Here is a 13,355-nt window from a genome sequence, read left to right on the forward strand (position 1 = left end):
ATTACGTAATGAGAATATGAAATTTGAATTGAATGAAAGTGAATTCAAGGAGAAAAGAGCATTTCTTTTTTAAATGTAAGAGAGAGCTAAAATATGCCGTTACAAGGAGTTGGTGGGAAGAGGAATTGGATGAAGATAGTCAAAAAGTATGAACTTCTGGCTATAACTAAGTACTGAGGATGTAAAGTACAGCATGGTGACTACAGTTAACATTGCTATATTGTATATTTGAAAGCTGCTGCTAAGAGAGTAGATCCTAAAAGTTCTCATCAAAAGGAAAAATGTTTTTTTTTCTGGTATCTATATGAGGTGATAGATGTTAGTTTAACTAAACTCAACTGTGATAATCATATCACAGTGTAGGTATGTCAAGTCATTATCCTGTACACCTAAAACTTGTACAGTGGCTATATGTCAATTATATCTCAAAGAAATGGAAAGGAAAAAAACCCAAGGAATCAGTTAAGGAATAAGAGCTATTTTAGAGGGAAAAATCCCCTAATTTTTTTTTTAACATCTTTATTGGAGTATAATTGCTTTACAATGGTGTGTTAGTTTCCGCTGTATAACAAAGTGAATCAGCCATACATATACATATATCCCCATATCTCCTCCCTCTTGCCTCTCCCTCCCACCCTGCCTATCCCACTCCTATAGGTGGACACAAAGCACCGAGCTGATCTCCCTGTGCTATGCGGCTGCTTCCCACTAGCTATCTGTTTTACATTTGGTAGTGTATATATGTCCATGCCACTCTCTCACTTTGTCCCAGCTTACCCTTTTCACGCCCTGTGTCCTCAAGTCCATTCTCTACGTCTGTGTCTTTATTCCTGTCCTGCAGCTAAGTTTTTCAGAAACTTTTTTTTTTAAGGTTCCATATATATGTGTTAGCATACGGTATTTGTTTTTCTCTGACTTACTTCACTCTGTATGACAGACTCTAGGTCCATCCACCTCACTACAAATAACTCAATTTCATTTCTTTTTATGGCTGAGTAATATTCCACTGCATATATGTGACACATCTTCTTTAACCATTCATCTGTCGATGGACGCTTAGGTTGCTTCCATGTGCTGGCTATTGTAAATAGGGCTAGTGAACATTGTGGTACATGACTCTTTTTGAATTGTGATTTTCTCAGGGTATATGCCCAGTAGTGGGATTGCTGGGTCATATGGTAGTTCTATTTTTAGTTTTTTGAGGAACCTCTATACTGCTCTCCATAGTGGCTGTATCAATTTACATTCCCACCAACAGTGCAAGAGGGTTCCCTTTTCTCCACACCCTCTCCAGCATTTATTGTTTGTAGATTTTTTGATGATAGCCATTCTGACCGGTGTGAGGTGATACCTCATCGTACTTTTGATTTGCATTTCTCTAATGATTAGTGATGTTGAGCATCATTTCATGTGTTTGTTGGCAGTCTGTATATCTTCTTTGGAGAAATGTCTCTTTAGGTCTTCTGCCCATTTTTGGATTGGGTTGTTTGTTTTTTGATATTGAGCTGCATGAGCTGCTTATATATTTTGGAGATTAATCCTTTGTCAGTTGCTTCATTTGCAACTATTTTCTCCCATTCTGAGGGTTGCCTTTTTGTCTTGTTTATGGTTTCTTTTGCGGTGCAAAAGCTTTTAAGCTTCATTAGGTCCCATTTGTTTATTTTTGTTTTTATTTCCATTTTTTTAGGAGGTGAGTCAGAAAGGATCTTGCTGTGATTTGTGTCATAGAGTGTTCTGCCTATGTTTTCCTCTAAGAGTTCTATAGTGTCTGGCCTTACACTTAGGTCTTTAATCCATTTTGAGTTAATTTTTGTGTATGGTGTTAGGGAGTGTTCTAATTTCATTCTTTTACATATAGCTGCCCAGTTTTCCCAGCACCACTTATTGAAGAGGCTGTCTTTTCTCCATTGTATATTCTTGCCCCATTTATCAAAAATAAGTTGACCATATGTGCATGGGTTTATCACTGGGCTTTCTATCCTGTTGCATTGATCTATATTTCTGTTTTTGTGCCAGTACCATAGTGTCTTGATTACTGTGGCGTTGTAGTATAGTCTGAAGTCATGGAGCCTGATTCCTCCAGCTCCGTTTTTTTCCCTCAAGACTGCTTTGGCTATTCAGGGTCTTTTCTGTCTCCATACAAATTATAAGATGATTTGTTCTAGTTCCGTAAAAAATGCCATTGGTAATTTGATAGGGAATGCATTGAATCTGTAGATTGCTTTGGGTAGTATAGTCATTTTCACAGCATTGATTCTTCCAATCCAAGAACATGATATATCTCTCCATCTGTTTGTATCATCTTTAATTTCTTTCATCAGTGTCTTATGGTTTTCTGCATACAGGTCTTTTGTCTCCTTTGGTAGGTTTATTCCTAGGTATTTTATTCTTTTTGTTGCAATGGTAAATGGGAGTGTTTCCTTAACTTTTGTTTCAGATTTTGCATCATTAGTGTATAGGAATGCAAGAGATTTCTGTGCATTAATTTTGTATGCTGCTACTTTACCAAATTCATTGATTAGCTCTAGTAGTTTTCTGGCGGTATCTTTAGGATTCTCTATGTATAGTATCGTGTCATTTGCAAACAGTGACAGTTTTACTTCTTCTTTTCCAGTTTGGATTCCTTTTGTTTCTTTTTCTTCCCTGATTGCTGTGACTAAAACTTCCAAAGCTATGTTGAATAATATTGGTGAGAGTGGACAACCTTGTCTTGTTCCTGATCTTTATAGAAATGGTTTCAGTTTTTCACCATTGAGTATGATGTTAGCCGTGGGTTTGTCATATATGGCCTTTATTATGTTGAGGTAAGTTCCCTCTATGCCTACTTTCTGGAGGGTTTTTATCAAGAGTATGTGTTGAATTTTGTCGAAAGCTTTTTCTGCATCTATTGAGATGATCATATGGTTTTTTCCTTCAGTGTGTTAATATGGTTTATCATATTGATTGATTTGCATATATTGAAGAATCCTTGCATTCTGGGGTAAACCCCACTTGATCATGGTATATGATCCTTTTAATGTGCTGTTGGATTCTGTTTGCTAGTATTTTGTTGAGGATTTTGGCATCTGTGTTCATCAGTGATATTGGCCTGGAGTTTTCTTTTTTTGTGGCATCTTTGTCTGGTTTTGGTATCAGGGTGATGGTGGCCTCGTGGAATGAGTTTGGGAGTGTTCCTCCCTCTGCTATATTTTGGAAGAGTTTGAGAAGGATAGCTGTTAGCTCTTCTCTAAATGTTTGATAGAATTTGCCTGTGAAGCCATCTGGTGCTGGGGTTTTGTTTGTTGGAAGAGTTTTAATCACAGTTTCAATTTCAGTGCTTGTGATTGGTCTGTTTAAATTTTCTATTTCTTCCTGGTTCAGTCTCAGAAAGTTGTGCTTTTCTAAGAATTTGTCCATTTCTTCCAGGCCGTCCATTTTATTGGCATATAGTTGCTTGTAGTAATCTCTCATGATCCTTTGTATTTCTGCAATATCAGTTGTTACTTCTCCTTTTTCGTTTTGAATTCTATTGATTTGAGTCTTCTCCCTTTTTTTGTTGATGAGTCTGGCTAATGGTTTATCAATTTTGTTTATCTTCTCAAAGAACCAGCTTTTAGTTTTATTGATCTTTGCTATCATTTCCTTCGTTTCTTTTCATTTATTTCTGATCTGATCTTTATGATTTCTTTCCTTCTGCTAACTTTGGGATTTTTTTGGTTCTTTCTCTAATTGCTTTAAGTGTAAGGTTAGGTGTTTTATTTGAGTTGTTTCTTGTTTCTTGAGATAGGATTGTTTTGCTATAAACTTCCCTCTTAGAACTGCTTTTGCTGCATCCCACAGGTTTTGGGTTGTCATGTTTTTATTGTCATTTGTTTCTAGATATTTTTTGATTTCCTCTTTGATTTTTTCAGTGATTATTTAGTAGTGTATTGTTTAGCCTCCATGTATTTGTATTTTTTACAGATTCTTTCCTGTAATTGATATCTAGTCTCATAGCATTGTGGTCGGAAAAGATACTTGATATGATTTCAATTTTCTTAAATTTACCAAGCCTTGATTTGTGATCCAAGATATGATCTAGCCTTGAGAATGTTCCATGAGCACTTGAGAAGAAAGTGTAATCTGCTGGTTTTGGATGGATTATCGTATAAATATCAATTAAATCCATCTTGTTTAATGTATCATTTAAAGCTTGTATTTCCTTATTTATTTTCTGTCTGGATGATCTGTCCATTGGTGAAAGTGGGGTGTTAAAGTCCCCTACTATGAATGTGTTACTGTCGATTTCCCCTTTTATGGCTGTTAGCATTTGCCTTATGTATTGAGGTGCTTCCTATGTTGGGTGCATAAATATTTACAATTGTTATCTCTTCTTCTTGGATTGATCCCTTGATCATTATGTAGTGTCCTTCTTTGTCTCTTGTAATAGTCTTTATTTTAATGTCTATTTTGTCTGATATGAGAATTGGTACTCCAGCTTTCTTTTGATTTCCATTTGCATGGCATATCTGTTTTCCATCCCCTCACTTTCAGTCTGTATGTGTCCCTAGGTCTGAAGTGGGTCTCTTGTAGATAGCATATGTACAGGTCTTGTTTTTGTATCCATTCAGCCAGTTTATGTCTTTTGGTTGGAGCATTTAATCCATTTACATTTAAGGTAGTTATCGATATGTATGTTCCTATTAGCATTTTCTTAATTGTTTTGGGTTTGTTATTGTAAGGCTTTTCCTTCTCTTGTGTGTCCTGCCTAGAGAAGTTCCTTTAGCATTTGTTGTAAAGCTGGTTTGGTGGTGCTGAATCATGTTAGCTTTTGCTTATCTGTAAAGGTTTTGATTTCTCCGTCGAATCTGAATGAGGTCCTTGCTGGGTAGAGTAATCTTAGTTGTAGGTTTTTCCCTTTCATCACTTTAAATATGTCCTGCCACTCCCTTCTGGCTTGCAGAGTTTCTGCTGAAAGGTCAGCTGTTAACCTTATGGGGATTCCCTTGTGTGTTAATTGTTGCTTTTCCCTTGCTGCTTTTAGTATTTTTTCTTTATATTTAATTTTTGATAGTTTGATTAATATGTGTCTTGGCGTTTTTCTCCTTGGATTTATCCTGTATGGTACTCTGCGCTTTCTGGACTTGATTGACTATTTCTTTACCCATATTAGGGACGTTTTCAACTATAATCTCTTCAGATATTTTCTCAGTCCCTTTTTTTTCTCTTCTTCTTCTGGGACCCCTATATTTCAAATGTTGGTGCATTTAATGTTATCCCAGAGGTCTCTGAGATTGTCCTCAATTCTTTTCTTTCTTTTTTCTTTATTCTGCTCTGTGGTAGTTATTTCCACTATTTTATCTTCCAGGTCACTTATCCATTCTTCTGCCTCAGTTATTCTGCTATTGATTCCTTTTAAAGAATTTTTAATTTCATTTATGGTGTTGTTCATCATTGTTTCTTTGCTCTTTAGTTACTTCTAGTTCTTACTATTAACTTTCTTTGCTCTTTATCTTCTAGGCCCTTGTTAAACGTTTCTTGTATTTTCTCCATTCTATTTCCAAGATTTTGGATCATCTTTACTATCATTATTCTGAATTCTTTTTCAGGTAGACTGCCTATTTCCTCTTCATTTGTTTGGTCTGGTGAGTTTTTACCTTGCTCCTTCATCTGCTGTGTATTTCTCTGTCTTCTCATTTTGCTTAACTTACTGTGTTTGGGGTCTCCGTTTCACAGGCTGCATGTTCGTAGTTCCCATTGTTTTTGATGTCTGCTCCCAGTGGGTAAGGTTGATTCAGTGGGTTGTGTAGGCTTCCTGGTGGAGGGGACTGGTGCCTGTGTTCTGGTGGATGAGGCTGGATCTTTTCTTTCTGGTGGGCAGGCCCACGTCTGATGGTGTGTTTTGGGGTGACTGTGAACTTATTATGATTTTAGGCAGCCTCTCTGCTAATGGGTGGGGTTGTGTTCCTGTCTTGCTAGTTGTTTGGCATGGGGTGTCCAGCACTGTTGCTTGCTGGCTGTTGAGTGGAGCTGGGTCTTCGTGTTGAGATGGAGATCTCTGGGAGAGCTTTTGCTGCTTGGTATTACATGGGGCCGGGAGGTCTCTGGTGGACCAGTGTCCTGAACTCGGCTCTCCCACCTCAGAGGCTCAGGCCTGACACCCGGCCAGAGCACCAAGACCCTGTCAGCCACACGGTCTCTCTTCAGAAGACAGGGCTGGACCTTGAGAGAGACAGAAGACTTGGAAGTGTGTGGGTGGTACCTGCAGTCAAAAGTCCTCAGTTCCAGTGCTGACTTTCCTGCTAACCAGGTCTTTGGCTTCTGTTTCTTTATCTGCTAGCGTTGGAGGGTCTCCTGCAGAGGCAGGGGGTGGCTGTGGCTCACCATCAGAAATCCCCTCATTGGTAAATATTTATACTGAAAGAAAAAAATAATGTATGGTAGCCAAGGCATGTGCTACATTTATAGAAAGAGGCTGCTTTTACATAGGAGACACCTAGATAATCTCATATCCTTACCAAAAGAAGTCTGCTATGTGAATTGTAGTTTAATCACAGATTTTTAGTTTGGAATAAGAATGATTTGAGGAGGACTGAGGGTGTTCAGCCACATTTTAAAAGAAAAGCCAGGAGGGTGATTTGAGCATGGAGTGAAAGCCCTAAAGTTTGAAAGGAAATGAAGAGAATGGGTCAGTCTGCTAGTGTAGCTATTTTTCCCTGTGATTAGGAACCCAAGGAAGTACATGCACTTCAGGAAACGGGGATGGTGCCTAAATAAATTGCCCAGGATGAATCGTAAAGATTCAAACTGAAAAAATTGATAGTGAAGTAATCTGTTTTATAATAATACAACTTGTTAAGGAACAAAATTCAACTGAGTAAATTTTAAAGATCTTGTTGGCTTTATTCAGCGATTCATGAATCCAGCAGCATCCCCTTGACTTTTGTAGGTGGAAGGGAGCAGGAACAGCGAAGTCTTACTTGGCATTTGCTGATCGGTTAAAGCAGGGTCATTTCCTTACATGGAGCAAAGAGAGGTGTTGGGGCCCAGCCAGGTAACTTGTGCTGAGCAGGAAGTGCTGACTGGTTGACCTAGGCCTTCCTTTTCTGGGAGAGCCAAGCAGAGAAAATTTAGTTATTTTCAGGCTTGCTAACATGGGGCTTAGCATGAGTGACTCCATCTTGTGCCCAGTCTGGTTACTTTAACAGACTGCACATTTTATAACCTTTTATAGTATCACAGGGTGAGAATACCACTCAGTAACTGAAACAAAAATCACAAAGCTGAATTTATTGCTTATTTAAGTAAGTGAGCTTTGCTGGTCAAGGACATTCTCTTTGAGTGGATCATATGGAGGGTTTTTAGGATGCTAGGAGCTCAGGGGTTGGGCTTTCAGAGGCAGGAGTGAGTTGACGGCAGCTGTGTGTGGTTGTGAAGGCGAGACCGTTGTTGACTGGTTGGCACTCAGAAGTGTGTTCCTGGTGTGAGTCCCTACCTGACTAGCTGACTCGCAGAAGCCAAGAGCTATCTCAGATTGGTTGACTTGCAGAAGTGCGTTCACTCATTTTTTTACTGGAATATTTTTTGAAGTGTTTCATTTATTGCTTCGTGGAGTGGCTCACAATCTCACTCCTCTCTGGTTGTCAGAAATGACTGAAAACCAGTGTTTAGACATCCTTTGACCAAATCTATCCTTAGGATATACAAAGCATTTCTGGGGGGAAATGTATTATGTTTTTTTGTTGTTTTTGCTATAATATTGTTACTATTAATCAACGTGGTTTAAGTAGTGTAGCCACAAAGTCTACTATAATTTCTTTTAATTACACCTTTTGTCAATTCTGTTCATCAAAGTTAGTCAGCTTGTTCACATATAGAATAATAATTAACTGGCTTGACCAATGTTCTATATTAGACTAATAGTAGAAATTAAAATGGAAATAGTGCTTTGTTTACGAAGCTCTTTAACCAAATCTCATCTAAAATCATTGCAACCCTGTAAGGTAGGCATTGTCATTGTCATTTTACAGAGGAGAAAACTGACTTGCCTAAGTTTAAGGCAGTTAAGTGATTGCCTAAGGTCAAGGTCACTTAGGCAAGTGTGTCAAGGCCAAGATTTCAACTGGGGCTTAAAGTTGTTAGATTTTACTATTAACTTACTTAATGGTATTTATGATGTCTTATTCTCAATATTCGGTGTCTTCTTCAGAAGCAAGTTCAAAAATTACTTTCTTCCAGAATGTTTTCTCTGATTAACATTTACAGATGTTTACATCCTGAAACCATTTTATAAATATAAGAATAGAGTTCTAAACACAGGTGTATGAAATTTTAGCCACAAATAGACCACTTAATTGTCTTATTTATTTTTTGTTACTCTGTGGCTTGTGTTTTGTTTGTTTGTTGGATTGATTTTTGGCCTTTTATTATTATATTACAGTTCCACACCAGCATCTTGCAAGTTTCAATCCCTTCATTATTGCCAGCATCTAAAGGCTTGGAAACTTCTGAAAAAGCGAAATTACCTCCTAAGCCAGAGACTTCATTTGAGGAGAAGTATATGTCATTTATGATCTAACACTACGATATAAATACCCAGAAAAGTAGATCCACCAAAAGCAGGGCTGCACTGCATTTATTTTCAGACATAATCTTTTACCCAGAGAAGCAAGAAACAGCAAGACTTGTACCAGGGAACCCCATGCAGTTCTGTATTATTAAAATAGAAGGTGTGAAGTAGGAAGTAACTGGAGATGAGGCTGGGGAGGTGTGCTGATTAGGTTAGAGAGGGATTTTAGGGAACTTGGATTTTATATCCTAGGTCATAGGTGGCCATCAAAGGATTGCAAGCAGAATAGAGGCAGTCATGTATGTGCCTGAGGCTGTTTGGAAGACGCTGTGTAGGAGACAGGAGAGGGATACAGTAGTTCCTCTGTAGGCAAATAGAATTTGGGGGGACCATCTTTCCAAATTAATTGCCTAATCTTACAATTAGATCAAGTAAAATTAAATAGAATATCAAAAAATAGAGAAATAACTGTCCTTGCATAGTTTTTTGTTTTTGACAGTTCTGTTCAGTTGGAATATGTATGGTCTTTTTTTTTTTTCATGAAGCTCATAAATACCTTTTTTCTTTAATATTTTAGTGATGGAAAACTAATCCTTGGTTCTGCTGTTGAAACTCAACTATGCGATAGTCTTTCGTAAGTTCTGTTTTATCAAATGTAAAAAAATATGATTGATGCTTGGGAAAGAGGAAGCTTCTGTTACACTAACAATGACTAGTATTAAAAGCAAATGACTCTGAGGCATGAATGAACTAATGCAGCCGTAATGATCGGGTCGGGGGGCGTGGAGTGGGGTTTGGAAAGTAACACATCAACACTGGCTCTTTTACCATTATCTCGTGCCAGGTTTCTGCCATCGTAGCCTTTCTTCATCAGTTTTCATTTGAAGTTCAGTGCTTTTAATTTCATTTTTGTACTGACTTATATTCTGGATATAAGTGTATCAGAAAAGCATCGCAGAGAATGATGCGATGGCTGGCAAGGCTGCCATGGTTTTTTGCCCTTTCAACTTAATAAGCTGACCTAATAGCTAAGTTTATCCAAGTTAATGTCTGTATTACATTAGGGAAATCTATTTTCAGAGCAGTACTCCAAGATGAGATCTTTTCTTTGCTCTCCATTATCTTTTACTGTATTTGGTAGTCGACATTTCTAGCAACTTATTTACACATAAATACATGAGAAATGCCTTGTAAAGGTTTTGTTGGTATAGTATATTATTCTGTGTCTTAGAGCAAAGATGTTACTTTTTTCCCTCTGTTTTTAAACTGGTCACATACCCCTGCCTTCAGTTTTTGAGTAACACCAGCTCCGTATAATTGAATGCTACTTATGTGAAAGAGAAAGGCTGTCCAGATGTTCACACTGTCACTTGGCCTTTACTAGGATTGTAAGTGAGTTATTATAGGCAACAATAGGGGTTCCTCTATGATGCTTGATTAGAACTGTAAAATGAAGTGCTTTGCCAGACGCAGAAAATTGATTCCTTTGTAAATTGGAAAGTAAAACGTCTGTCCTGTATTTTCATTAGGAGGATTATATATAAAAAGTACACGAATATTTTAAAAGTCCTTGGTGTGAATGTGTATTTGCAACGGATACGCCACTAGTCCATGGAAAACACTGGTTTATTTTCAAATATTTACATCACAGGATAGTCCTAAGTGTTTTTCCAGCTATTCTGACATGTGCGGAACATTTAGAGTTATTGGCAGGGCCGTTAACCACCCCTGCTTTTAAAAGAACTGAACGTTATAATTTAGTTAAGCACATAAGTGACTGCCTAAATCCAGATTTTCTTTTATTTCCAGGTTTCCACTCACATACAATCTTAGTTTCTTTCCCAGGCATTCTACTTAGAAACAGGGACACCAGAGCCACTTATTATTAATGATAATTGTTATTATTGTTATTTTTAGAACTTCAAGTCTGCAAAAGTCTAGCAGCCTGGGCAATCTGAAGAAAGAGTCATCAGACGGGGTTGGTCCTGTGTTTTTTTCTGTCTGTTACCCTGAGAAGAAAACATTTAGGAATCTTCATCTTTTCCTGTTTGTGGTTTCAATAATGGAAAATTATTAGATACCATAGTTAATGATAAATATTAAGAAATATGAGTATAAAAGATTGAAAGTAAAGCCCGAAGTGGAGACTTTAATAAAACATTGTAGGAAATAAATGAAGGTGAGATTTTGTACCTTAGGAATAGATGTAAATTGATTTTAATTTGTTGAATTATATATATGTGAGAAATTCTGACTAGATAAAGGATTCCTATAACAATCTTAAATACTGTTGTTGTTTTGAACAGGAAAAGGAGTCTATTCTGAAGCCTTCAGAGGTAATTTTTATGTCCAGATTACAATGTAAAACTGTTTGGGAGTTCTAATATACATAGTAGACTTCTTAATACATAATACATAAGACTGCTTAATACGTAATACGTAAGACTGCTTAAATGTCTCCAATAAACCAAAACTCTCAGAATCTGCAAAACATGCCAAATGAATGAAGCCCAACACAAAAGATCACATATGACATGAATCCATCTATGTGAAATACTAGAATAAGTAAATCCGTAGAGATAGAACACAGACTGATGGTTGCCAGAGGTTGGCAAGAGAGGAGTGGGGAGAAACTGCTTAGTGAGTAAGTTTTACTTTAGAATGATGGAAATGTTTTGGAACTAGATAGAGGTGTTGGTTACACAACACTGTGAATGTGATAAATGCCACAGAATTACTCACTTTAAAATAGTCACTTTTGGGGCTTCCCTGGTGGCGCAGTGGTTGAGAATCTGCCTGCTAATGCAGGGGACGCTGGTTCGAGCCTTGGTCTGGGAAGATCCCACATGCCGTGGAGCAGCTAGGCCTGTGAGCCACAACTACTGAGCCTGCACGTCTGGAGCCTGTGCTCCGCAATAAGAGAGGCCGCGATAGTGAGAGGCCCGCGCACTGCGGTGAAGAGTGGCCCCCGCTTGCCACAACTAGAGAAAGCCCTCGCACAGAAACGAAGACCCAACACAGCCAAAAATAAATAAATAAACAAATGTGGGGTTTAAAAAAAAAAAAAAGGGAAAAAGAATATTAAAATAGTTACTTTCATGTTATATGACTTTCACCTCAGTAAGTTATTGAAAAAAACAAAGCCCCAAACTCTCATTCACGCTATTTGATGATCATAATGACCGTACCCGGCCTTCCTTAGACTTCACAGAAAGCCCTTCTTAGAAAGATCACCAGCTGTTTATTTTATATAGCCACTGTCCATCTACAGCTAACATTATGGTGTTTTTAAACGCATCATCGGCATGGGTTCTGGTTCTTCTTTCGTCTGATTTTCAGTCATTAACCTTGCACAGGTCACAGTCCGGTAGACATACTATCCCTAGATGCAGTCCCTTGACTGTTGGCTCTTAGTGCCTTGAGTCGCGATATAGATATAACTGACAAAACACAGACAGTGGACACAGCTGTAATTCAAGCCATTGTTCTTTTTGTCTTGCTAATTCAATAAGTGGTGTGAAATGATTTTGGCATCAGCATTAAGACATAGATAACAGTACCACTACATTGTGGCATTTGTACATTTTTAGTTACTATGAATGGTAGATATATAGAGGAAAATAACCACCTTAAAAGCCCATATCCCCTCACCCTTCTCTCCACTTATGCAAAAAAGAAAGAGAGGACAAGAGATGTTCAAGAAATGAGAACATGCAAACAAAAGAATCCTTGGATAGTACTAAAACAATATAAGAGACCATGTTACTATAACTGCCAATTCAAATAACCAAAAAGCTCAAAAATAAGCTACAGGCATACCTTGGAGATATTGCAGGTGCAGGTCCAGGCCACCATAATAATGCAAATATTGCAATAAAATAAATGTTGCAGTAAAGTGAGTCACACAAAGTTTTTGGTTTCCCAGTGCATATAAAATTTATGTTTACACTATACTGTAGTCTGTGACATCTGCGGTAGCAGTATGTGTAAAAAAAGGCAATGTACATACCTTCATTAAAAAGTGCTTTATTGCTGAAAAATGCTAACTCTCATCTGAGCCTTAAGCAAGTTGTAATCTTTTTGCAATAGTAACATCAAAAGTCATGTCACAGATCTCCATATAATAATAATGAAAAAGTTTGAAATATTGTGAGAATTACCAAAATGTGACATAGGGACACAAAATGAGCAAAAGCTCTTGGAAAAATGGCACCAGTGCAGGGTTGCCACAAACTTTCAGTTTGTAAAAACACAATATCTACGAGGCACAATAAAGCGAGGTGCAATAAAATGCGGTATGCCTGTATTTAAAAATCACAATTGAAGTTCTTGAAAACGATCCTGAGATATTGCAAAGATCTGAAGTGGCTTCTGAATCCATCAAGAAAAATTTAATTTTAGTGGGTTTAGTTAAGCGTATCTGAACGTATCACAGTCTTTGAAACTGGTGATCCATGTTTGGTAACTCACAGTCAAGATGTGAATATAACCCAGAATCCTGTTTCAAAAAATACATATTTTAAACAGTTGCTGATTTTGCTTTCATTTTATTATTAATTCTTTGAGAGGAATATTTAAAATAACTGGAGTAGAAACTCTTTATACTGCTTGTATAGAAGCTTGGGACTAATGCCTACTTTATAGAATAATTACATTATATTGGGCTTCTACCGATGTAGTTATAAAGACTGAGAACTATATCATAGCCAAATCTTTGTCATAAATGATAGAAAAGTAGGAAATCTACTGCTAGTTACATAATATTTTATCTCCATGTCTATGAGGCAAATAAAATGAAAATAAAATTTGAGAATGTCTAAATCTGTCC

The 13,355-nt window shown here is 37.3% G+C and overlaps 1 protein-coding gene across 12 annotated transcripts in view; it reads left to right on the forward strand.

Annotated features, from left to right (window-relative positions):
• Window positions 1-13,355, forward strand: part of PPFIBP1 (PPFIA binding protein 1) — a 176,092-nt gene that overhangs the window by 146,199 nt on the left and 16,538 nt on the right. For 11 of the 12 annotated variants that reach the window (XM_049694179.1, XM_049694182.1, XM_049694184.1 and 8 more), the window contains 4 exons: window positions 8,399-8,514; window positions 9,105-9,161; window positions 10,445-10,505; window positions 10,834-10,863. In XM_049694179.1, the coding sequence (XP_049550136.1) occupies window positions 8,399-8,514; window positions 9,105-9,161; window positions 10,445-10,505; window positions 10,834-10,863 (264 nt within the window). The remainder of the gene's footprint in view (window positions 1-8,398; window positions 8,515-9,104; window positions 9,162-10,444; window positions 10,506-10,833; window positions 10,864-13,355) is intronic. The other variant, XM_049694183.1, reaches the window with a different exon arrangement.

Source organism: Orcinus orca, chromosome 11, assembly GCF_937001465.1.
Source record: "Orcinus orca chromosome 11, mOrcOrc1.1, whole genome shotgun sequence".
Classification (NCBI taxonomy): domain Eukaryota; kingdom Metazoa; phylum Chordata; class Mammalia; order Artiodactyla; family Delphinidae; genus Orcinus; species Orcinus orca.